Source organism: Alosa pseudoharengus, unplaced genomic scaffold (genome assembly GCF_046254945.1).
Source record: "Alosa pseudoharengus isolate Yale_2024_CS ecotype anadromous, Long Island Sound unplaced genomic scaffold, YU_APseudo_1.1 YU_APseudo_1.1_scf_21, whole genome shotgun sequence".
NCBI classification, from domain to species: Eukaryota; Metazoa; Chordata; class Actinopteri; order Clupeiformes; family Clupeidae; genus Alosa; species Alosa pseudoharengus.
This window is the reverse complement of record NW_027468674.1, coordinates 22,091,742-22,116,132: the sequence shown is the minus strand read 5'-3', so window position 1 is coordinate 22,116,132 and position 24,391 is coordinate 22,091,742. Positions and strand designations below refer to the sequence as shown.

Here is a 24,391-nt window from a genome sequence, read left to right as displayed (position 1 = left end):
GATGCATATTACTATTTATTTCATAACCAAATCACCCTCTGACTGGTGTGCTGTGATGAACAAAAGGGAACCTGAGGAAAAAAAATATTTCATTTTTTCATTTGACTACCTGTTTTTTATACGTCATGCACTTTTTTGAGACATATACCCACCCATGTAGTGGTTTGTCTTTCAGATGATATTTTGCTAGAGTACCTGAAGCCCATCTCATTGAGAGGATGGTACATCCACAATCCACTCAAATAACTCAACAAGTACCTTCTTCTTTTATCAGTGTTTGATTCACAAAAATGAAAAAAAAAAACTAGGCCCAGTAAACAACAAAATAACTTTTTAAAAATATAAATCTATGTACTGTGTGAGTTAATGTGCCAGGTCGACTGTGTTTCAATTCTAACCTAGAATAATGTACATATTGTATAATCTCTATTTATCTCATAAGATCATATAAGTCTAAATGTATAAAGGAATAAATCTTTTTCTATAGTGGCGTGGTGATTTCTCTGAAAATGTGTCAGTACGCTATGAAAATTAAACATGTCATAAAACAGACTAGAGGTCACCTGAAGGTCAGAGGGAAAGGGTAAGGATGATAAGGCAGACAGGAAACACGTCTGTGAAAATTCTGAATGAGTGACAGCTGCCTGGCTGGGGTCTGACTAGATAAAGTCCACTCAGTTTTTAAGTCTATAAACATGACTGGACAAGTTTTTTTTGTCACACCTAATTTAAATTCATTTTATGGTTAATTTAATCAAGCCATAAGTTGGATTCATATTTTTGATTTGGAATGCTGCAACAATTCATTGTTACTTTTTTATATACACTGCCGTTCAAAAGTCTGGGGTCACTTTTTTTCCATTCCACTCCATTATAGACAGAATACCAGCTGAGATCAGTTGCATTGTTTTTTCAATCAGGGCAGCAGATTCAGATTACATTATGTGCTTACATAATTGCAAAAGGATTCTCCAATTTTTTTTTTCAGTTAGCCTTTTAAAATGATATCAGTTTAGTAAACAGAATGTGCCTTTGGAACATTGGATGAATGGTTGTTGATAATGGGCAATGTAGATATTGCATTGAAGCCATATAGCCATTTCTTTTTACAACAGTCATTTACAACATTAATGATGAAACAAGAACATTTCTAAGTGACTCCAAACTTTTGAACGGTAGTATAGTTTAACCTTTGCTTTTTTTAAGGTTTCCAATCACCCTAAATATTTAAGGACCACTAAAAATACCATGCTCCATTTTGGTTCTTAAAAGTGACGCAGAGGGGGATTAAGTGTAATAAGCTTGCTTCAGTGAACCAGTGAACTTGCCATGTGAAAATACTTTGCGTTTCCTTTTAAGGAAAAGTGCATTTGGTCCTGTTTCAGTTAGGTTGATTGCACAAAAAGACAAACCAGACATTTGTGGCATTATGTTGCAATATCAATTTTTATATTTATAATTATAAACGAAAGGACCCTAATTTGAACGACTGTTTGAAGTGGGCCAACAGCAACAAGCAAAAATGTACTAAAGCTAATTTAACAACAATATTTTTTCTCATTTATAATTATGAGCACAATAACATGAACATCAGTGTATCAATGCAATACTCCCCCACAACACACAATAGCTTTTGTTCATGCATGAGAGACTTTGTCATTTAAATTAGGGCCCATAACTGTCTAGAGAGATGAATAAAATAAATATACAATGTTGTATACTTATACTCCCATATTCTGTGTAGAGAGAGTCCAAAAGAGAGAGGAGAGAGACATTTGTTGAAACCAGGTCGATCAGTCAAACTGATGCTGAAGATCATTTTCACTTCTGAAGAAACTTTCTGTGTAGGATATAAAGTTATATAATATGCTAATATATAATTAATTCACACACAGACATGCGCACACACACGCACACACACACACACACACACACACACACACACACACACACACACACACACACACACACACACACACACACACACACACACACACACACACACACACACACACACACAGGTAGGGCGTGTGCATGCGGGGGCGTGCAAGCGTGTCAGAGCTCTACTGTCCAACAGCAGACAGCCACAATGACCATATATGGTGTCCAACACCTCACCTCAGCTGTAATTAATGTATGTATAGTTTATACAGCAACTGACTCATTTTCTGTGGCAAAATGCAGTATGTTGCATAAAACAGTTTTACACCCACATGGCTTCATTAATCTTTAGTCACTTTTTTAAAACGTATTTAAATGTATGCTATTATATATTTATATTTTAGTGAATCATATTAACACATATTTTTGCATTGCCGAAGGATGTGTATTGGGCTGAAACTGGCATGATGTGATACTCTAAATGCAGACATGCTAAGACTGCTTGCTCTGTAGAACCAGCCGATAAGTCAGCTTGAGGAGTATGTGACAGTGCTCTTGTCTCCTAGAGACCATCGTGCTTGACCTGATTCCATCCTGTCGTGCAGCAGGACACCCACAGCTCTGTGCGGCCCTCTGCTATCCTGAAGTGGGCTGTCGGTCAGCTCCAAGATCTAAAAAGAGAGTTGCCTGGAGTTGCCAGGGCATGGAGACAGGTAGCCTGGTGATGTCACAGATGGCACGACATGTGGAAAATGTCTCCCCCCTCCCATTCACCACATGGTCGACTAGACAGAGTAACTGTTTGGAGTCAAACAGGTATCAGGTAGAATGATATCCATAATACCTTGAGGCAAATATATTTCTCTATGACTTTAATACACTTTTATGAAAAACTATGAATATATTATATTTTTTTGTTTTGCTTTACTTTTGACAGAACAGAACAGATATTCAACTCCTTTCTCTGTGACTCAATTGGCAACATCCATCATTTTTTCAATAAATTTCACACATGTATGTTTTACATAACTTTCATTCCTCACCTCAGCATCAGAACTTTCACAACTCAAGGAACTGCACTCAAAGATGTGCAAAACGTCCCTCTTCTGTCACACATCTCGATTTGTTTAAACTGCTGTTTGTTTTCCTCAGATCTCTGATCTGCGTCAAGACGCCCAGGAGGATTAGCCGTAATAAGCTTACCTCGCCAAACCCATGCTCAGCTCCCAGGCAACGCTCCACATGCAAACTCTCCATAGCATATGGACCATAGGAATATGGACACCATCTATGGAACACTAGCCATCATCTCTGTCCTCCTTCAAATCAACTCTGTATCATCTTTCTGTGTCACTGGCTGTTCCTGCACCGATGATGGCTTCGGAAGGTAAGTGTGTCTAAGATGATATATCGGTAGATTCCAGTCTGTGTGTTGTCTGGTTTTCGTGAACGTAACTGCTGTTCACAATCAACTTGTCAACCTAAAATGACAATTTAGGCAAAAAGTGAATCTAAATGCCTAAGCACAAGCCATTTTAATTAATAAATGGCTTTGCATTGTTGTTATTTTGTGCAGGCTGGTATTGTGTATTGTGTTCTACTACTTGTGATAGATGCTGGTGCTAGAAAATAGGCTACTATTATGACCTATCATGACTATTACCTACAATACCTCATGATCATGTCACATCATAGTTCACTATGGTCACCCAATCTCTAGGTCCCTGCTTTGTATGGAAACCTCCCTGGGCAGAATCCCCAACAACATCCCTCCCGACTTCACCAAAATCCGCATAGAGAACTCCCACCTAACCGAGATCCCCCAGAGGTCCTTCTCTAGCGTCAGTGCCTTGGAGTCTCTGTGGCTGAACTTCAACGACATCACCCTCATGAACATTAAGAGTCTGGAGGGTCTGACCAACCTGACCGAGCTGAGGCTCGAGGGCAACAAGCTGCGGTCCATCCCCTGGACGGCATTCCAAGACACCCCCAACCTGAAGATCCTGGACCTGAGGCACAACCGGCTAGACGTGCTCCCGGAGAGCGCCCTGCGACACTTGTCGGGGTTAACCTACTTAGATTTATCTTTCAATCAGCTTACGGTCATCTCAAGGGATGTCTTTCTTAACTGGCCCCGCTTCCAGCGTCCGAGGCCGGGCAGGAGCGAGGAGAGAATGGCCAATGCGGTGCTCGCCCTCCACGACAACCACTGGCTGTGCGACTGCCGCCTGAAGGGGTTTGTGGAGTTCATCAAGTCGGTCAGTCCGCCGGTCATCCTCATGAACTCCTACCTGACCTGTGCCGGGCCTGCCTCCAAGGAGGGCAAGTTCTTCCATGAGGTGGAGCTGACAAGCTGCATGAAGCCCGAGACGTCCACTGCACAGGCCAACGTCACACTGCCCCTTGGGGCCAGCACCTCACTACAGTGCCTGGTGAAGGCCAGACCCGAGCCTGTGGTCCGATGGATCTACAACCTCAAGAACATCCGAGGATTCACAGGTGAACTTTGAGCTTTCTGATGCAATAACTACCTTTTCAGCTTGCTATATTTCCCATGTATGCACACATAGTTATTATTCCAGTTTCACATTGTTAACATTGTCTGAATCACAGAGGGCTCTCCTCTTCTATTTCCTCTAATCGTTTCTCAGAAACAATAATGGCATCTAATACACTTATACACTGCAGTGCATTGTGTAATGGTTTGGTGAAACTAATGAAAAATAACATTGTTATTGACACGCAGTATCAACCAGAGTAACCACAGGCATTTCTATAATCCCCTGACCTCCGGCGTTCTCTTGTTTCTTGGGGCCACAGTGTCCCAGACACAGGTGGATGAGGACACCATTAACTCCCAGCTCCTAATCCCATCCCTGCACCTGGTCGACCGCGGCGTCTATACCTGCACCGCCAACAACTTCATCGGCAACTCCTCCGTCCGAATCACCGTCAATGTCTTGGCGAGCAACGTCTCCTTCGAGGCCTCCGCACCCCACCCCCTGGCCTCCGCCGAGGATAACGTCTACATCGACTTCCGCATTGCCAAGCAGACGATTTACGGCATCACCGTGGAGTGGTTCGCCGTCACAGACAACCCAGCAAACACCTGGTACACCATCCACTTTGGCCGCTTTGACACGCCCAAGGCGGAGATGATCTACATCGGCCCGGGCATCACTAGCTATTCAGTGGACAACCTGCAGCCCCTCACTAAATACAAGGTGTGCGTGGCGCTACGGAACCAGACGCCGCTCGCTGGTCAGTGCATCGTCTTCATGACAGGCAGCGACGTGAACGAGCTGGAGAAGCGCGAGCGCCTCATCCACATCATCGTGATCGTGTGTGCCATGGTGCTGGCAGTGCCCGCCGGCATGTACGCCTGCACCACCGATGCGCGCGTGGGCTGCTGCCACCGCCTGACCGAGGTGGTGAGGTCCATCCAGGAGCACCGTAAGCGGGTGGAGCGGAGCAGCGACGCAGCCAGCGGCGAGCGGCAGGGCACCTTCGACAGCCTCCAGGCGGCTAGCGACGAGGGCCTGTGCCGGGAGTCTGTCGAGGACGGCAGGATGCGGCGGCGGTCCGAGGACAAAGTGCAGAAGGGCAACAGTGCCCAGCTCTACTGACCAGCTCACTCGGTTTAGATATTTACTGAAACACATGGTCTAAATTCAACAACACCTGTAAGGTCCACACAAGTTTTTGTAATGTTTTTACTAATATAGTTTTGTAACCCCCCCGCCCACCCTCTGTGCAATATTGGAGTGACATCAGGGCTACATAAAACAATAAAACAAAACAAAGTTAACCTCAGCCTAAACACAGAGCTAAGATTTACATCACATCAACATCACAGACAGCTGCACCTGAAAATACAAGGCAGTATAGGCTAAGTTGAATAAGTCCTCAGGAGAAGAGTATTATTTGACATGGCAATATTTCATGAATAGAGATGTTTAAGAATTGTCCAACAGTCTGCAATGAGGGGAAGACTGTAGAGGATTTAGATGCCTTCCAAAAGACAAAGGGACATTATCCTCCACTTTATTTGGAGGAATGTCATCATTTATTTTATTTTTTTTATTTGTATTATTTTGTGGAATCACAGTATGTATCCAGTGTTATTTATTTTCAAAGATTCATTTGATACTTCTAGGAAAAGGGAAATACTATGTATTCGATTTGTTAATAATTCCAAAGCTCATGTGAATCATTCATGATTTGTTTACCAGTTGATTTAAATAAATGCCTTATAAATATTTCTTTGTTATCTGTATGTTGAACTACAATTATTATCTATGATGGGCCACACATAATTTCACCTGTACACCCTCAATAAATTCAGATACACAGACTGTTACCTCATTCTCAGCGTTCACAAGTACAGGTGGATTCGGCTGAATATCCTCTCTCAATTAAAGATCTCATAAATCCAATTTATAAGTAGACTGGTTATGGCTTCAACAGATACTACTTAAAAAGAGTGAAAATCAACTGGAAATAGTATATATTATAAACTGACTTTCAGATTGCATAAGCCAGCTGCCACAAGTGGAGGAAACGGTGTGGCTCTCATTGAATGACATTATCTAAGTGAACTATCACTGGTATGTCCCACAAGGGTCAGACTTTTGTCTTTCAGATGTCTTTCCCCAAAATAAAGCAAACACGTGTGGAATATAGGGAGGCTAAAATGTACACAAATAAAGAAAATGGCAAACATGCTAAATGTTCCCCAATGATAACACATTTGAATTCAACAGTTACAAAAATAAAATAAAATACAAAAAGATAAATAATATAAAATATATCATTTAGCCTATGTATATATATGTGAAATATATACCAATGTTCTATTTCATGGTGAAAGATGAGAAACCAACTTTGTTGAGACGGAATAAATGTGGGTTGTTCGTTCAAACCTGCCATTAAATGTGCATTTGTTGGTAATCCGATAATGTAGTGTTTATACTTCTCAGAGTGCTTTGAAAGCTGCATATCATGAATAAATGAATGTCTATGGCTTATTCACATGGAAACACATGAGCTTTCCCGTGCTATTCTGCTCTGTCACACAATGGTAAGTGCTGGATTAGGCAACAGACATTATAAAAAAACAGTATATAAATAGCTCAGTCAAAGTCAGTCAACTTTATTATCCCGAAGAGGGGAAATTCATAAACAATCTACTTAACGAATACTATCAACAAAACTCACCGCAAATGTGTGAAGCAGTATGAAGCTTACAGTTCTCTGGTTGGAAATATGTGACATTTGGATGACCTAGCTTACTGAAAAAGCACATTAATTACTAGCCAAGGCTATATGAAGCACAGCTTCAAAATAACAATTGACAGTACTTAAGCTGAAGAGTGCAACAAAAGGTTTTTATATCACAATCATAAGCAATGGAATAAATGAAAGCAAGAGCCACAGGATTAGATAATCTAGTTAGCAAAGTGCCTAACTTCAATCTGCAAGAGATCTGCAGCTGCCACGACCACCGAGCTGCGGCTGACATGCGAGCTGCCATGCTAGCATCTACCGGTGCCTGGAGTCTGGATTGAGTGCTAAGAAACTCTGATGACAGCGTCAACCATGAACAACAAACAACAAACGGTCACTGTCTAGGACCACCGAGCTGATAATCAGCAGGGTCGCCCATCACAAATTCGGACTGTCTAGTCCTTCCAGTGCTCTTCAGACTGCCAGTGAATTCTCCGGGTTGGTCAGTTATAAAGAACTTTGTTGGTGTTGCATCGTGAAGACAGCTGTGCGCAGTTTTCACGCGGGTCATCTTTGCCCTTGGACATTTTCAGCTGGTTGGAAATAGGCCTAATTTTATTTTTAATTTTTATTTATTTTATTTATTAATTTGTTTGTTGTATGTCTTGTATGTCTTGGTGTCACGGGTACACTGGCGACTACGCCGCTCCGTCCGGCATATTGTCTTTGTTAGTCTGTGTCAATGACAATGTCTTATATGTGGAGCGCTTTGGGTTGCACTCTGTGCATGTTAAATGCGCTATACAAATAAATCTGACTTGACTTGACAAACATTGACATGCTATTCATGAACACATATGCATTGCTTATTTCAAACATGTCAACATGTTCTTTAATCCTGGTAACCCTAAACATTTTATATTGATAGAAAAATACTGTAGATTGATTGATAAAATATGTGTAAATTTTATAGTTAATGAAAATAATACACTTTTTGGTATAGTAAAATATAGCCCTACACTCTGTTATCTAACCTAATAGTAAAGCTGATTTGAAAGTGGATGTCGAGGCCCACCAAAATAGAACAAAGGTAAGGGGCTTTTAAAAATACAATTAGATCAGGAGAGGAAGAGGGGCCGTGACTCTGCCTGCTGTGGGACCTAATCGCAAGTAACCGCTGACCAGGCCCAGAGTGGGTTAATCTGAGATATACAGGCGAGATGAAAGCTGCCTTAATACGTCTTTTATATACCCGGCTCTTTCGAAGAGCCCAAGACATCTTCTTTAGAATATCCCAATAAGCCATACCATAATGATGCTATTAAGCATGTGCTTTCTCTTTTGGAAACTTTTTATTTTCTTTTGGTAGTGCTTGCAAATTAATTGATTTGATTACATCCAGATCAGAGGGTAATATTGCTTAAATGACCCAATCACGGCAGGAGAGAGTATGAGAGTGTTGTTTTTAAAATATTTATTCAAAACAATAAATACAAAGACAATATAAAGACATCACTGAAGGGAGAGAGAGAGAGAGAGAGAGTAACATGATATTCACTGTGCTTTTATGACGATAAAAGCACAACAAATTCACCATAACTTGAACAATGTCAAGAAAAATCTACAGGTGTACCGAACTTCTGAATTTCTCAGTAACATTGTTTTAAAACAGAGAAGCTTTTTACAATGCAACATCATTATATTACTGACTCTAATTGAACATCACATTTCTATTTATATATTGTATATGTTCAAAGTAGTTTTAACATACTTTAATGTGTTAAAGATGTTTTATTTTGCACTGCATGTTTGTCTTCATGAATTTACAGAGTATGACAGCCAGTTTGCATGACTCTTTCTTTTAGCACCTGCAACGTAATTTGTGAGAGAGTGTGCATAAATCTTTTTACCATGCAAGTGATATTCCTCAGCAACCACAATGGCTTCACTTGCTCACTGTGTTTAAAAACAGACTGATATATAGCCTCGGCAGGAATTACCCTGACCTTACAAACATGCAATACACTGCTGAAGCAAAGTAATCAGAAAGAAATAACTTTAAAAAAATACATTATATACGTTATAAAGACACAAAAAAGAGGATGCATCATATAAAAGCTTGTCTATGGTTGTGCGTCTAACTAAAAGTTTCTGGACAAAGGGTTGGATGGGTTGAAGGGCCAGATGACTGAATGACCCAGCAGGGACTAAATCTGCTTGTTGATTGACAATCTGTAATCACACCCACTGCATGCCCTTTAAGCATAGAATGGCAAGCAAGTACTCCTTTAACTGTCTTGAGCTGAAATACATCTGCTTATAAGCAAAATCATTCACATGCATGCACATACACACACACACACACACACACACACACACACACACACACACACACACACACACACACACACACAGACACAAATGCAAACACTGCTGAGTGATTCCTGACGTACATGTGATGATTAAAAACAGGATCTCATGCGTTGTTGATTGAGTGACTGGTTGGAATGCCTTGTGTACATCTGTTGTTTTCTGGTGTACAATTTTGCAATGAGCTTAGAGTAATTTACCCAGTGCATGTAGCATAATACTAATAGATCATGCCACAGGAAGAACATTCCTTTACTCAAAAGTGTGGAAAAATGTAAAAAAAACTACTAACAGAAAAAAATCGAGTTAAATTCATCACATTCACATCACATGGTTTGGCAGTTACAATACAATCAAAATCTCCATTCAATAAAAGCAGTCAGTACAAGAACAATCTGTTATGTCAGTGGCCTTTTTTCAATTCAAAACACTAAACCTTTCAAATAAAAAGGTGTTTTAAAATATGAAGGATTTCCACATCCTAAGTGCCTAAGCATGCAGTCCATTAGTAAGCAGCTCCGACATACCTGCTACGGGTTTGCCAGTCTTACACCTGAAGATGGCAGTACAGTAACGAAGGTCCTCACACGCTTTAACTCCTCGACACTGAGTCCATCTCCACCTCCACCTCCGCCTCCACCCTTTCCTGCCCTCCCCCTGCCTAGCCTCTCCCAAGTCTCCAGCACCCTACAGGAGCAGCCATCTGACTGGAACATCCGAGTGAACTAACTCTTAAGACGCGATAAATCGGGCCAAAAACCTACTGGCTGGCTTGTTTTGTATGAAAAACGAATGGTGTTAGATTAGAGTGGCCGGCCGGCTCTTCTGGACATAATGTGAGAATTTAGCAAGGTGGAAGGGAGGTAGGATGTTATCTGAAAGGATGGAGGGATTTCCTGTCAAAAGACAGCGAAAAAGTAGATTTGACAATTTGACCAAATAAGTCAAACATTCATGAGTGAGTCACCAAGGGACAGTTCGTCTTTGACAGGCCAGTGGAAAGGTGAATGCCCTGAAGAGGCCTTCAAAAAGCACGGCTCTCTTGAAAAACGCTTGGTATGTACAGTAATGACCGTATGTTTGGGGGCAGGGGTCAGTAATAATAGCTTTTGTTTGCCTCCTGTATCTTCTGCTCTAGTTTCATCTTCAGCTCGGAGACCAGTGCGTTGCTGACGCTCTCAGAGTCAGGTCTCTTCTTCTTGGAGCCCTTGGATGCCAACGAGCCCGATATGGTGGGCACCGGCCGCTGCCTTTCATTGGGCCTGTAGTTGGTGGCTGGAGGAGGGGGCAGTCTCGGGGCACTGGGCGGCGGGGGTTTGGGCCGGCCGCTGTTGTTGTTCAGGTTGACGTTCTGGCCGCTGGGGCTCACAACGTTCTCATCACCGCCGTTGTCCGGGTCTTCGAGGTCGAGGTCGTCGCCCGCGCTGTCAGGCCGACTGAAAGGCGTCCTGAAGAAATTGAAGCTCCTCGGGGGTTCCGGCTGCCTCCTGCGGATGATGCGCCGCGCAGGCATGATCCTGTTCGACTTTGTGTTGCGCATGAACATAGCCGTGGAGATCAAGATAGTCACTAGCACCATAATACTAATGAACCCAGCCATCATACCTAGGGCTTTCAATGGATTCTCTCTACTCTGCATTAAAAAGGCCGCCATGGGCCCCTTGAGGGGGGTCTGTAAAAGAGCACAGAAAGAAAACTAATCAGGCTCATGGTCCACACACACCAACCCGACTCATGCATGCAAGACTACTGCAGGAGCGTTAGACAGCACCGCACTGGCAGAGGAGGCCACAACATCAGCTCAGGGATTAACCATACACATCTATACACAAGCACAACAATACATATCTAACTATTTATGTTGACATGTAGAACATATGTGCTGTATACGTACACATAACCACATGTTAAAGACTTCCACACTCACAAAAATATACACAAACACATACTTGGAAACAGACATAGTAACACTCACATCCACATAACACACGTATGCATACACTTACACACACACTTTCACAAAAAAACACACACACACACACACACACACACACACACACACACACACACACACACAACAAACACACGCGCACACACACATTTACATACACATACACATAGCTGTATATGCACACACACGTACACACACGTTCACACACACAATAAACTATTCTACACACTTAAATCTATTGGGGAGAAGACTATAGGGGTCTCTACACACAGTACAGGATGTCACAAGTGCGTCTGGCAGTGCAGTGCAGTGCAGATGGGCTGTGTCTCTGTGTGTGCATGCCTGCCACTGTCCACCATGTCCTGACCAGCACACAATGGGAACATTGTATGCTCTGTAGTATGCTGCCTCGAACATGTGTTCTTTTCTCCTCCAGTAATGACCCATTAAAAGTTCCCAGGGAACGTGTGGACCCAGGCTAAGGGCAGGCCAATAGGACTGAATGCACATGGGTAGAGTAGTGCTGTAACTGGACATTGTTTTCTCACACTGTCCCAGTCGATTGGCAGAGGAACAGCGTAGACCAGAGGAACTGTTAGGACATAGGAGGCCCTCTACTTCCCTTTTCTAAAGGATCTCAATGATCTTGGTTAAAGAGTAAGTCGTTAAAAGTTGTCTGGTAATGCAACGCTAATGGAAATACTCAATATTAGTGTATTATGATTTTCACAAAAGAGTTTATATTCAAATAGATATATATATATATATATATATATATATATATATACATATATAAATAATCAAACTGAGAGAGAATATATATGAATAAATAAATCGGAGCACATAGTGCTTAATGACTGGATGAAAAAGAACTGTACATAAAATAATACAACAGAAAGAATAGAATCTATGGGGTGTGCTCAGGTACTCTTTTACAGACACATTATTATGCTTATTAAAGTTGTTAAACTTTACAAAAATAGATATTTTTTCAAGTGGAGTATATTTTGTATGAAATGATAGAAAAGTATAATCTAGAAGCAGAGGGGTCACGGTGTTGCCCTGCGTATGATCTTTCGGAAAGTGGCTTCAGGATGGACCCGAGCCCTGCGGACTGAGTTCCAGTACAAAATGGTGGAAATAAGGACTGTTATTGAAACAGTGACCGAGAGAGTGCCCAGACAAATTCCAAAAACAGTCCCGGGACGCTTCCTGAGGCCCAAGAAGTATGAAATAATGCGCTCTTTGATCTGAAAGACAACAACAACAACAACAACGACAACACAACACACAACACAACAAAGTGAAAAAGACTTATGAAGGACACTGCCCACTGAAGACACACTCCAAATCTGAAGGACCTGGAAACTATATGGGTGGATGAATGGAAAGCTTGCAAGCCAAAGCTACTGTAGAATTATGATGTACAGAAATGACAACAGGAACTAAATCTATAGTTAGCCATAGCTTGCTAGGCCTCAGGTAGGTCAAAGTTTCCCTGTTGGAAAATCCCAGGATTAAATACCCTCTACTCTGCTACATTTCAAAATTTCTGATTATAAATAAAACAATTTCAACCAGTTGAGAGGATGAAGTGGAATCTTACCGCCTCAGTTATGTCAATCTTCAACACTGCCGTTGTGCTAAATGATGGTTTTCCTCGGTCGCGGGCTTGGACTACCAGGGACCACTTGCAGTCCCTCTGCTTGGTGATGTTGTGCACAATCTCCAGAGACTTGATGTAAGGTTTGAGCTTGATCTCGCCTGTGGCCCCATTGATCTCAAATATGTTGTCGGGGTCAGCTCTCATGATGGAGTACTCAATGACATTGTTGGGCTCCTCAGCATCCTCGTCCACAGCCTGCTCAGATTTACAAAACAGCCAGAAAAATAATTAGTATGATACAGTTTGATTTCTAGACTTGTAGTCGAAGATGCCATTGATTTCAAACCAATCATTGTAATTATCACAGATTAATTGTCACTAACCCTTATCCTAGGCTAGATATGATTTTAAAAGGCAAATGACCTTAAATGAATAGTCAAATGAACTGTCAGCTGGTGTATTAGCCTAGTGCTGATTTCTTGCTTTCACTTTCACTCCACCATTGACACACCTGTATTTGCACTGGGGCACCAATGATCATGGTCTTCTCCAGGAAGTTGTCGTTGAATTCAGGAGGATGATCATTGAGATCCAACACCGTGACAAAGACTTCGGCCAGACTGTACTTTCCCTCCGTGTCCTCGGCCTTCACATAGAAGTTATACTTGGACTTCACCTCAGCGTCCAGACTGGCCCAGGCCTGGGTGTAGATAATGCCAGACGTGGAGTGGATGAGGAACCTGAGAGAGAGGGACCACATGGTCATTTATGCTCATCTGGTCAACTAGAAGGAGACAGCTGGTTGTGGACAAGAATAGGGGGAGGATGTTTGCCAGCTTGAAGTCAGGGAGACCGTTGAGGTTAACTGCTGATGGATTGGGATTGATATCATGCATAACTATGCTGTGTAATGACTGGGTCGTTAGTCGTTCTACCAAAAGAGATGTGGACTCACTCCTATTGATCTCAAATGACTAATGAATGTACATGCGTGAGAGGTGACTAATTCAGGAGGTAAGAGTGGGACCGAGTTAGAGAAAATGGCTGTTCCATTGTTGAGGATTAGATAAAATTAAAAAAAAACATGGAAAATCAGCTCTCACTTGCTTATGGCAGTGTTCCATGGAATCACTTAATCTTGGATTAAAAAGAGGGGCAGAATCTGCCCTGTCATAGCTGGACACTGAAAAACTCCACCAAATCAAACGGATCACATTCTGTAAACATCTCTTTTCTGAAAGGCCACTTTTATTTGGCTGCCCCCTTCCCCCTCATCTTTCGCCTCTCTTTAGACGTTTCCTTGTGAAAAATCGCACTCCGCCCGGAATCTGTCAGGATTCACACGTTTATAATTTGACTGCTGCTTTGTCGAGAGCATATGCAGAAAAGAGGCATAAATTTGCACATTTCTTTTCGCCCAGCTCTGATAGCTCCTGAGAGTGTCAGTGAGTGTTTCTACCCCCAGCTGTCATACTGCTTGCTAATTGGCCCCAGCCATAGCAGCCAGACTTGGGTGTCTATTTTTACCGCTGCAATCCAATCATGAGCTTAGTTAACACCTTGCTGCCATCCCTAAGCTGTTTGTGGAGGAGTGGAGCGATTCATGTTAAGGAGGACAGCCAAAGCAGCCATGTCCCCCTTGTGTGTAGCCAAGTGACCTCCTCCTCAATAAACATGGCCGCCATGGACTGGCCACTACCCATGATGCATCACCTGCTCTTCTATTATGGGATCTTGGTCAGACACACTCACACAGCACACACACACACACACACACACACACACACACCGCTTGAGTCTGATTGAAGTCTAGAAGTCAAACATCAGCTGTGCATATCTGCAATCTGCCCTGGTGTGCGCATCAACAGTGCAAAAATATTCACAGGAATATTTAAACAGAAATGACAATGCTGACTGAAATATTACCGATTGAGCCTAAAAGCGCGTTCCCATTCTAAATGTAATGGATTTTTGCCACCAATCAGGTGCTTCCAACAAAAACTGCCACAATACATGCTTAATCTCCGAACCTCTAACCTTTCATGGATAATGAACGACAAGGATATTCAAAAATCCCTATAGGTCTCTCTCACATTTATGGCGCATATTAATTCACATATTTTTTAGATGAAAGCCAGCGATTAAAAATTACGCTGTATGACAATGTGGCATAAAGGTCATCCTCTGCTGTCACAGGGATTTCCGCGCTCTCTGTGTAAATGAGTTATTATGGGTGCATTAGAATGAATGATATTGCATAAGTGATCATGTCTGCTATATTGGCAGTGGTCTGTTGCCATGACGTCCAGGAGTGGGGACGGATTTGGGCGCCCCTGCCCTAATAGTACAGCTAATGCTGACAATTGGCGTGTGAGAGAGGGGTCACTCTCGATACTCACAGATCAGCTCCTGATCCATAAATGGAGTACTTCACTTCACCCCACAGCCCAGAGTCAGGATCGGAGGCCTGGAAAGCAAACAAACATGCACTCAAGCACACAAACAAACAAATAAACAAACAAAATCACTGATACAACTGCTGTGTATGTGCTTTAAAGGTTGTATCAGCGATGGCGGGGTAACGTCACTTCTGTTGATTTTCAAACAAAACAGACAGCTAGCTCGCTACTCCCCTCCCCCTCCCTCCCGTGCAATTGAAACTCTCCTAAACGCGCATCCCGTCGGTTATTGGTTGGAACACTTTATTTTGCCTTTGAGTGGTTGCCAACACTTGTTGGTAGCAATTGTTTTTGTGTACAGATCGTGGAGCCTAGGCTGCCTACAGAGACACATTTTTTTGACGGCCTGCTTATGGGGCAGGCAGCTAGCGGATCGTTAGGAAAGATTAGATGAATGTGATCATTTATGTTTGGGCGTTTTTTGGCCTGAAATCGCTGATACAACCTTTAAGGGATCTGAAACACAACTGAATGAAGGAGCCCAGGGTAGAGTCAAAACTGTGTCCATATAAAAGGCTGATAGATTAGAGACAGACTAGAATGAGTTATTGTGGTTTCTGTATTATCTATCTTCATTATATAAGTTGACAGACTAGAGAATGAACTGTGAATGGACCAAAGCCACCACAGGATCCATTTAACTGATTGGAAGTGGCTGATACTGTGTGTGTGTGTGTGTGTGTGTGTGTGTGTGTGTGTGTGTGTGTGTGAGCTTGTTTGACAGTAACAGTGTAAAAATGTGTGTGGTGGGATTTGATCTCCAGAGCATCCTGTCTGGTGGGCGAAACAAATGCATAGGTTAGAGATCAGGGCCTGATGCCAGACTGCTGTCCCAGTTACCCCTTCACACACACACACACACTCTCACACACACTCTCACACACTCACTCTCTCTCTCTCTCTCACACACACACACACACACACACACACGCACACACATACACACACAACACACACAACACAAACACACACACACACACACACACACACACACACACACACACACACACACACTGACAACTTTGTAGTGGCGAATTCTGTCATACGTACTGTCACAGCCACGACATTGGATCCTCCAGGGGAGTTCTCAGGAATCCTGGCGATGTAGTACTCGGAGGAGAACTTGGGCGTGTTGTCGTTGGTGTCAATCAGGTTGATGATGATGTCGGCTGTAGCGCTGAACCTCTCTGGAGTGTCAATCTCAACTGCCAAGAGCTAGGGAACAAAAAATTATACAATTATGGAAGGTAGAAATGTTAAAAGTGGGTTAAAAGAATTCACAAGAAACTAAACAACTGATTTACAGACTACTACTGAAAAGTAAATGAAACTGTAGAAATGACAGTTAAAATAAAAATGTATTCAGCATTTAAGAATCAATACTATAGTAGCTAGTACTGTATAATAGATATAGCCATAATAGCTAACTGTTATTATTTACCAGAAAATAACAAATGCTCAACAAGTAATTTCACTCTTGCTGCTTAGTCCTGTCTGCTAAAGTCTACTCCTTCACCCTCCCCTGTGATGTTTGCAGGCATTCTCGCACCTTAAATGCTATGAACTGGTATTTCTCATAGTCGATGGCAGTGGAGTTCTCCACGATGATGGTGACCTGGGCCTCGTTGAGGACAGTCTGGGGGACGACTCTGAGTACTCGGCCCGGTCCAACTAGCCTCAGCTTAAACTTTGCGTTGGCTCCCTGCCGGACAGAGCAAAGAGGAAATATTGCCCAAATACCCAGGAACGGAGGATTATACATTTTGTGTTTGCAGTCAGACAAAGGACAAAAAGCATTTGAACCGTGAGGGATAAAGTGATTTGCTGTGATCACATCTTGTTGGAGGGTCTGTCAGAGTCATTTTCAGATCAACAAAAACAAGCTATCATGGAAAAAATACTTAAAAGCCAAAGTCCATTACTTTAATTGTTTCATGCAAACACATCTAATAAGAGCACAGAAATAAACTGTTCTAGTTATACTAGCCAAAAACATGGAGCAGCAATCTGCTCACTTTCAGGGGGGCTGCCACAACATATTTTAGGAAATGGTGACATAACCATTCCCATTGTGTGCAAATTAACTTTTGCCTTCATTACTAACTATCTAGGATCCATTAAACAATAATTCAGTTGTTCAGAATGGTACTCTGAGTTTTGTGACTTTTAATAACTCTAAAGTGAACTGAGCAAATGTTTACTACACAATCAACAACCATATATATGGAACAACAACCATAAGATATGGAGAGAAACACCAAGTGAGAGAGAGAGAGAGATAGAGAGAAAGAGAAAGAGAGAGATCTGAAATATCACAGCATGCTGTGACTCTTATAGACCATTAAATACCAGGCACTGCAAAAACATGGTCCTCAGTTTGACATTTTCTCATACATATACATATTTTGATGAAATGCATCTTATAATACAGGACCTAAGCTTAGTGAACATCTTCTAGCTATCAAAGTGGCTATCAAGCTGTGATTCTTTATCTGATGACAAACTCACACACGAAGAGTCATACACTCTACCTGGTCTGAATCATTGACAGTGATTTTCAGGCCTCGTAGAATCTCCCCTTCCGGTGGGTGTTCGTACATGGTCAGCTCAAATCGACTTTGAGGACCGTTCTCCCCATAGAATGTTGGGGGGTGATTATTTAGGTCAACTACTCGGATAGTCACCATGGTGATCGCATAGCTCAGTTCCTCATTCTCTGGTCCCAGCTCAGATGCCTTAGGAAAACAAAACAATAAAAAGGTCAGAAAGATACAGAGGAGATTTCTCAATATGGGACATTATAATGTGACATTCGTGTAATGTTAGTCTGTTTTGGACAGTGTTTAACTGCATCCTAATGGACTGTGACCTTCACCTTGACTTTGAGTTCAAAGAGCTCATTCCTCAGCTGGACTGGATAGGTCAGTAGACTAATGCATCCGCTGGTGCTGTTAATGCTGAAGTACTCTCCACTTCCTGGATGATACAAACACATTCGTCCATTAGGTTAGGCATAAAATAGTGTACAACTCATAGTGTGGCAACAGTAACAAACACATTAGCTGCACCAGCATGGTTCTGTTCTTTGGAGCTTTCCTATTTGCATTTTATATTTTTAAATGTGGCATAATGAGTTGTGGGTTTTTTCTTGATTAGGGAGTGTTGAGCTCTCTGCTACTTTTGCTAATTTCACTGGGCTTTGTTTTGGAAACAACACCTTAGATGCTTACCATTCATGAAGGAGTAGTGGATAGGATTGGGATTGCCCTCATCTCCATCTTTGGCTAAGACTGTGAAGATCTCTGAGCCCTGAAACAATATTTTTTTGTAATTTTTATCCTCAATAATTATCTGTGGAAAATTTTTATTTTCAAACAATTGAATAATGGCTTAGTCTATGACAAGTATACGTCTAAATATTTTAGGCCAGTTTCCAATACATGGATTAAGCCTATTTCTAGACTAAAAGCTTTTTTTTTTTCAATTGAGATTTTCATTTTCTTGAACTTGTCTCAATCCATGTGCAGGAAACTGCTCCTACTTTAAGTGAGACTTGAGCTACTGCTCTACTTACAGGCACAGAAACCTCATACACATAGCCAAAGTAGGGTGTTCCCACAAATGCAGGAGGAGTGTCCTGGGAGTCCAGGACGTTGATGGTGACAGTGGCGGTGGAGGACATCACCTGGTACTTCTCATTATACTTGCCTCCCCCATCCTGAGGCAGGGGATTAAGAGAGAGACATATGGACTCTTAAGGGTCATTAGATAGCGGATAATGTCAGAGAGACCGTACACAGTAAGCCCCTGGACAACAAGAACAGCACGTTGCAGGGGTCTATGAGCAACTATTAACTACAGATAGAGTGGAATAAGTATTACAGTACAGTATTTGGGATGATTGTGGAATAATATCATCTATAATGTGAATTTACTAGATTTATAAAGATTATACTCCAGTTCTTCAACATATACCCATTCATGACATCAGGTAATTAATCCATCCCAGTCATGTTGTCATGGTGACATAATTCCAGCCATTGAGGGTTGCAAGGTGGACATTAACCTTTGATCCCACACTTCAGGACACAGCGGGGGAGAGAGGGAGACTCACCTTGGCCACCACAGTGAGGAAGTGGGTCTTGGTTGTCTCATAGTCCAGTTTCTCACCAGGTTTTATGCGCAAGACCCCACTGTGGCTGTCTATGGTGAACTTAGTGGTGGGAGAACTCTGTGGTTAGCAATATAGCGAGAGAGAGAGGGAAGGAGAGAGAGGGAGTGATGGAGGGAAAGAGTGGTGATATATTAACAATGATCAGTATAAGCAATGTTTTGATGACTAACCCTTCTAAAAACTGGTAAAGTATCTGCACACAGTAGAGGACATCAGAGGCACCCCAAGCCCTGAGATAATTCTTTGAATTCCAAATGTTCTAATGCTTTCATCCTTCAGATGCTTTCATCTCATTCTCTCTCTCTCTTTCTCTATCATTGTCACTTCATTCTAATCCATAACAAAAAAAAGGTATTTTCTTGAAATGGCTGTTGCTGAATGTTTCAGAAAATCCCGTCAGCCTTTTTGTGTGAGTCACTGTTGCCACGTGAACAGTGCGCGCTCCTGTCCAGTGCATGCCAGCCAAAGACAGGCCTAAGCTGCGGCTTAGCCCTCAGTACCTTGCTCAAATGTAATTGAAATTTAATCCACTGAGGTAGCAGCACATTTTCTAACTGCACTGTGCTACTGAAATTAATAGTTCCCCCCTTCCTCATACAGTGACACAATTTTCTTTATTCGTGCCTGGATGCATTTCTACAGTATACATGGATAAAATACTAGTCTAACGGTCATATGGGGACACACCATTTTATTGGGATGTAAACAAGCCAGGTACTCAGAGCTAGGTTACCTGTAGGTAGTAACTGACACTGCCTCCAGATCCCAAATCTCGGTCCACTGCCTGGACCTTATAGAGGCTGGTGCCTTCTGAAGTGTCCTAAGTATAAGATAGAATATAGATAGAGTGAGAGGACATTTGTGTCCATTTACCTGTAAAAAGAATTGAATTATGATCGAAGAATCTGGCATAGGTCCATTGTCACAGAATTAAGGGAGGAAATGCACTACACCCTCATAATTGTATTCACTTTCAGAGACAAATAATTATTATACTATTTAAAACATCAGCTTCATATATAAATTATAAACTTAAGAATGTTAAGTACATATCATGTGGTTTTAACCTGATAAGCATGACTGGGTTGTAGCCACTGACTTCTGGTTGCCAGAGCTGATAAGCCAATTTTGTGCCGTGATACTCATACTGACCTCGGGGACGTCCACTATGAATGGCAAATTGAGAAATTCAGGTGGCTCATCGTTGGCATCTGTGATGAACACTCTTACTTTCTCCACCACCTACGTGACAGGCCGAGATTAGAGCGGTTAGAGCAAAGACACTCAACTGTGCAGCTGTGATCGCTTTTTTGGGGGGGGGGGGACAAACAGTCGATTTCTCAACTGTTGGCTCACCTTATTCCTTCCATCTGTAATACTGACAAGAACCGCAATCTCGCCTTGTTGCTAAACACAAAAAGAAACAATACAATGTCACGTGTCACTCAGGCACAGCAAACAAACAAACAAACTTGTTCTCACCTCATCTTGACAACATACCTCTCTGTCTAACTCAGAGACAAGAGTCACGTTGCCCGACTTGGGGTCAACTTTGAAGTATTCCTTAGTGCCCTTCTCAAAGGCCACGCCGTACCGCACAGGGTCTCCTTCTGGGTCAGTGCCATTGAGCACGAATACCTGTGTGCCTGGACAACACACAAGAGGACAGAAACGGACACCATATGCACATCAGTATCAAAAGGTGAAAGGATGATACAACTACAGCGCCCATACCACATTAAGACCCAACAGGGACCTGGGTTCGAGTTCGACCAGGGTCATTCCCTGATCCCACCGCATCTCTCTCTCCCACTCCCACTTCCTGTCACTCTCTTTACTGTCCTATCCGCTTTCAGGCATAAAAGCCCCCAAAAATATTTTTTAATAAAGATAAAATTACCCAATAAACATTAGAGAGAAATATTCTTGAGTCACTATGGATATCCAACAATAACATACTGTATATGCTTGGTGTGTTAAAAACTCTCTCTCTCGTATAATTCTGATCACCTATAAGACCACATTTCCACCTCCAGTGGTTTGTGGGTAATAATTATTGTTGTACGCATATGCTTGAGCTGGAGGTTGTGTCTGTGTCCTTGTTATTAAGCAGGCATGTGCGTCACGCTGTATGGAGGGCATTACTGGATCCGCTCATCTGATCAGTCTGCTCATCAGCCGCACACATGCAGCACAGCCGCCACATCCACATCCACTGACACAGACACAGACGCAGATACAATCAGCCAGAACTACAGACATGGCTACAGTCAGCCAGAATTGCAGACACACCCACAGTGAGACAGCTACTGACACAGCGCTGGAGCTCCTCTCCGCCTCTTTTCCACATCTTTCCAGCTCTCAATCTATCCCCCTATCTTTCTCCCTCGATCTTTCTCTCTCCCTTCATCCTACCCCGCACTACAAAAATCTACAAAAACGTACTGTATTTTATCACACACACACTTGTTATCATGCCAGAAACACTCACCCACAGGTGTGTCCTCTGATAAGCTGAACAAAGCCATGTTTCCATCGAGGCTGCTTGGCCCATTGTCATAAAAATATGGAGCATAATCAGACCGCCCTGAAACAGACCAAAAGCCCTGAGATTACTAAAACTGTCAGAGCAATCAATGTTTACATACTGTAGATTTAAACAGCACTGAAAGAAATATGTGTGCTTAACAATGTCAGTTGACCAAAGATATACATATGTACTAACTTTAATCACATAAATGTTTTCATAAAACTACAGAGTGCTAGTGTATCCAATCCTGAAAACAGTATACATTGCAGTGTAAATTAAGTGATAGAGTAAGATCTCTTTGTATGTGATGATATCTCTGTTCGGTTGTGAACATGAGACATCGGCATTAAAAACTGAGGAGTGCAACACCCCATTTTAATGCAAGCAGCACTCACTTGCTATAGGAGCAGGTGAACAAATGAACAACGTGGTGAAAGAGAGGGGGAAAAACAACAAGGAGAGCAAAAAAAGTTAGAGTTAGAGAACAGTTGTAAGGCTCACACTTAGACCCCCCCCCCCCCCTCCTCAATAGCACTCTCATTACGCTGAGAGGATTAACAGAGGCAATCAGTGCATGCCTGTCCAGGAGCCAAGCACCCACCCACCCACCCGCGCAGACCACACAAACAAACAAAAAGGACGGCCGAGGCTCGGGCCAAACTCACCCAGGGAGAGGTGGATCGCGACGAGGAGCAGAGGAACCCCAGCCCTGGTCATCCTGGAGGAGAGGAGCGAGCTGGGAGTAGCATGCGGATCGGCGGGGAGACTCGCACTGGAGACACTCAGACACACATACGCGCACGGTTGAGTTGCGCTGCCCTTCTGCAGGAGCGTAAGGAGCTGGAGGAGCTTCTCAGCCCCTAATCCCGTGACGCATCCTTAGCCAACTGCACACATGCACACATACACACACAGAGACACTCACACACACACATACAGTCACATACTGTACGCACACAGTCACACATATACACACATCTCATAGCTGACTGTTTCTAACCACACATAGACTAAAATCACATCTAGATCTGAATCACTCTTGACACGTCTTGGGGTAATTAAAACCATAGCTATTAAAAACAGCTGTTAATATATTCACCTAACCAACCAATAATTTGTGACAGAGCTCCCAGTCATTATAGCGAATGTCTTTTTCTTTTCAAAATGTTTTCACAGGTAAATGTAAGCCCCACTGGCACGCATTCCATTATCTTGATTGCACTGATGGGATAGTTTACTAGAAAGGATAAACTTAAGTCTTCCTATCCATCTTACCAGAACTCCCAGTCTCCCATAAGCTCCCACTGCTCTTAAGCACACTGGCTTGGTAACCAACGTCAGCATACATATTGTACACAGAAAAATGTCAAATGATTTAGAAGCATTCCAGGTTCTCCAAGCGCACTGCATACTGTAATACTATAATACTGTAACAATCTCGTGTTTGAGGGGAGTTTGCATGATGGGATAAACAACATTGCAGAGAACTCATATTGTGGTGAACCCTGGGACAAATATACTCTGTTATTGTTCACTGTTCATGTAACCTGTGCATCATATGGTGTTTCAGAAGAATGTACTTTAGTGCATGTCATTTTTTTTTTTATTTGTACACATTCTGCCACCATCAGTGGCTATTTTCAAATTAATCTACTCGATTTTATCTGTGCAGAAACATGCAGTGCATTTAAATTCCAAATTCTGGGAATATCATGTCATGTCACCTCATAGGTTTGATATGCCTTTAACAAACCACAGAAATATACTGAGATGGATTTAGCAGGTGGTAGGTGACTACCTAAGAGGCATTGAAAAAACCTTGCAAATACCACAACCAACACCAATAAAAAGCCTGCTACCATGGTGTCTCTCAAAAAGGTTTCCTTCCTGTTCCACAGGGTTTCTGACCAAGAGCACTAAGTGACTAGTGGACAGCCTGAGTGGTTAATGAAAACGGTTGTTTACATCTGTCCTTTACATGACCACATATCATCACATAAATTAAAGTTCAAATTAAAGGAATCCAAATTCCAGCTCAAAACACAGCTCAAAATAAGTACTGTTGCTTTAAGTTGTATGCTTATTAGCTACTTCTGTGGAAGTAATTGGAAGTGTTACTGGTATTATTTTCTGATGAATTAGCACAGTAGGTTCACACTGACACCTACGTTTCTGCTGATTACACTGTTGGATG

At 42.3% G+C, this 24,391-nt stretch overlaps 2 protein-coding genes across 2 annotated transcripts; one reads left to right on the top strand and one right to left on the bottom strand.

Annotated features, from left to right (window-relative positions):
- The first annotated feature begins 3,158 nt into the window (after positions 1 to 3,158).
- Positions 3,159 to 5,507, top strand: LOC143138497 (leucine-rich repeat, immunoglobulin-like domain and transmembrane domain-containing protein 2). The gene is made up of 3 exons (XM_076298951.1): positions 3,159 to 3,268; positions 3,602 to 4,380; positions 4,702 to 5,507. Exons 1-3 carry the CDS (start codon positions 3,159 to 3,161, stop codon positions 5,505 to 5,507), a joined length of 1,695 nt encoding a protein of 564 aa, XP_076155066.1.
- Positions 5,508 to 10,570: 5,063 nt separating this feature from the next.
- Positions 10,571 to 23,545, bottom strand: LOC143138263 (cadherin-related family member 1a). Its single transcript, XM_076298761.1, has 18 exons — positions 23,473 to 23,545; positions 22,863 to 23,057; positions 22,159 to 22,254; positions 21,168 to 21,313; positions 21,024 to 21,074; positions 20,820 to 20,909; positions 20,401 to 20,487; positions 19,608 to 19,724; positions 19,068 to 19,211; positions 18,724 to 18,802; positions 18,369 to 18,469; positions 18,025 to 18,228; positions 17,043 to 17,195; positions 16,544 to 16,708; positions 15,434 to 15,501; positions 13,546 to 13,774; positions 13,035 to 13,289; positions 10,571 to 11,149 (listed from the first exon to the last, which is right to left on the bottom strand). Exons 1-18 carry the CDS (start codon positions 23,543 to 23,545, stop codon positions 10,571 to 10,573), a joined length of 2,832 nt encoding a protein of 943 aa, XP_076154876.1.
- Positions 23,546 to 24,391: the final 846 nt, after the last annotated feature.

Excerpts from the sequence above, each read along its gene's own strand:
- LOC143138497 (XM_076298951.1), top strand. The coding sequence starts at position 3,159 with ATGGACACCATCTATGGAACACTAGCCATCATCTCTGTCCTCCTTCAA. Across the intron at positions 3,269-3,601 it reads ACCGATGATGGCTTCGGAAG|GTCCCTGCTTTGTATGGAAA; the intron begins GTAAGTGTGTCT and ends CCCAATCTCTAG. Across the intron at positions 4,381-4,701 it reads GAACATCCGAGGATTCACAG|TGTCCCAGACACAGGTGGAT; the intron begins GTGAACTTTGAG and ends TTGGGGCCACAG.
- LOC143138263 (XM_076298761.1), bottom strand. The coding sequence starts at position 23,545 with ATGTATGCTGACGTTGGTTACCAAGCCAGTGTGCTTAAGAGCAGTGGG. Across the intron at positions 23,058-23,472 it reads ATGGGAGACTGGGAGTTCTG|GGGCTGAGAAGCTCCTCCAG; the intron begins GTAAGATGGATA and ends TCACGGGATTAG. Across the intron at positions 15,502-16,543 it reads CCAATGTCGTGGCTGTGACA|GCCTCCGATCCTGACTCTGG; the intron begins GTACGTATGACA and ends TTTGCTTTCCAG.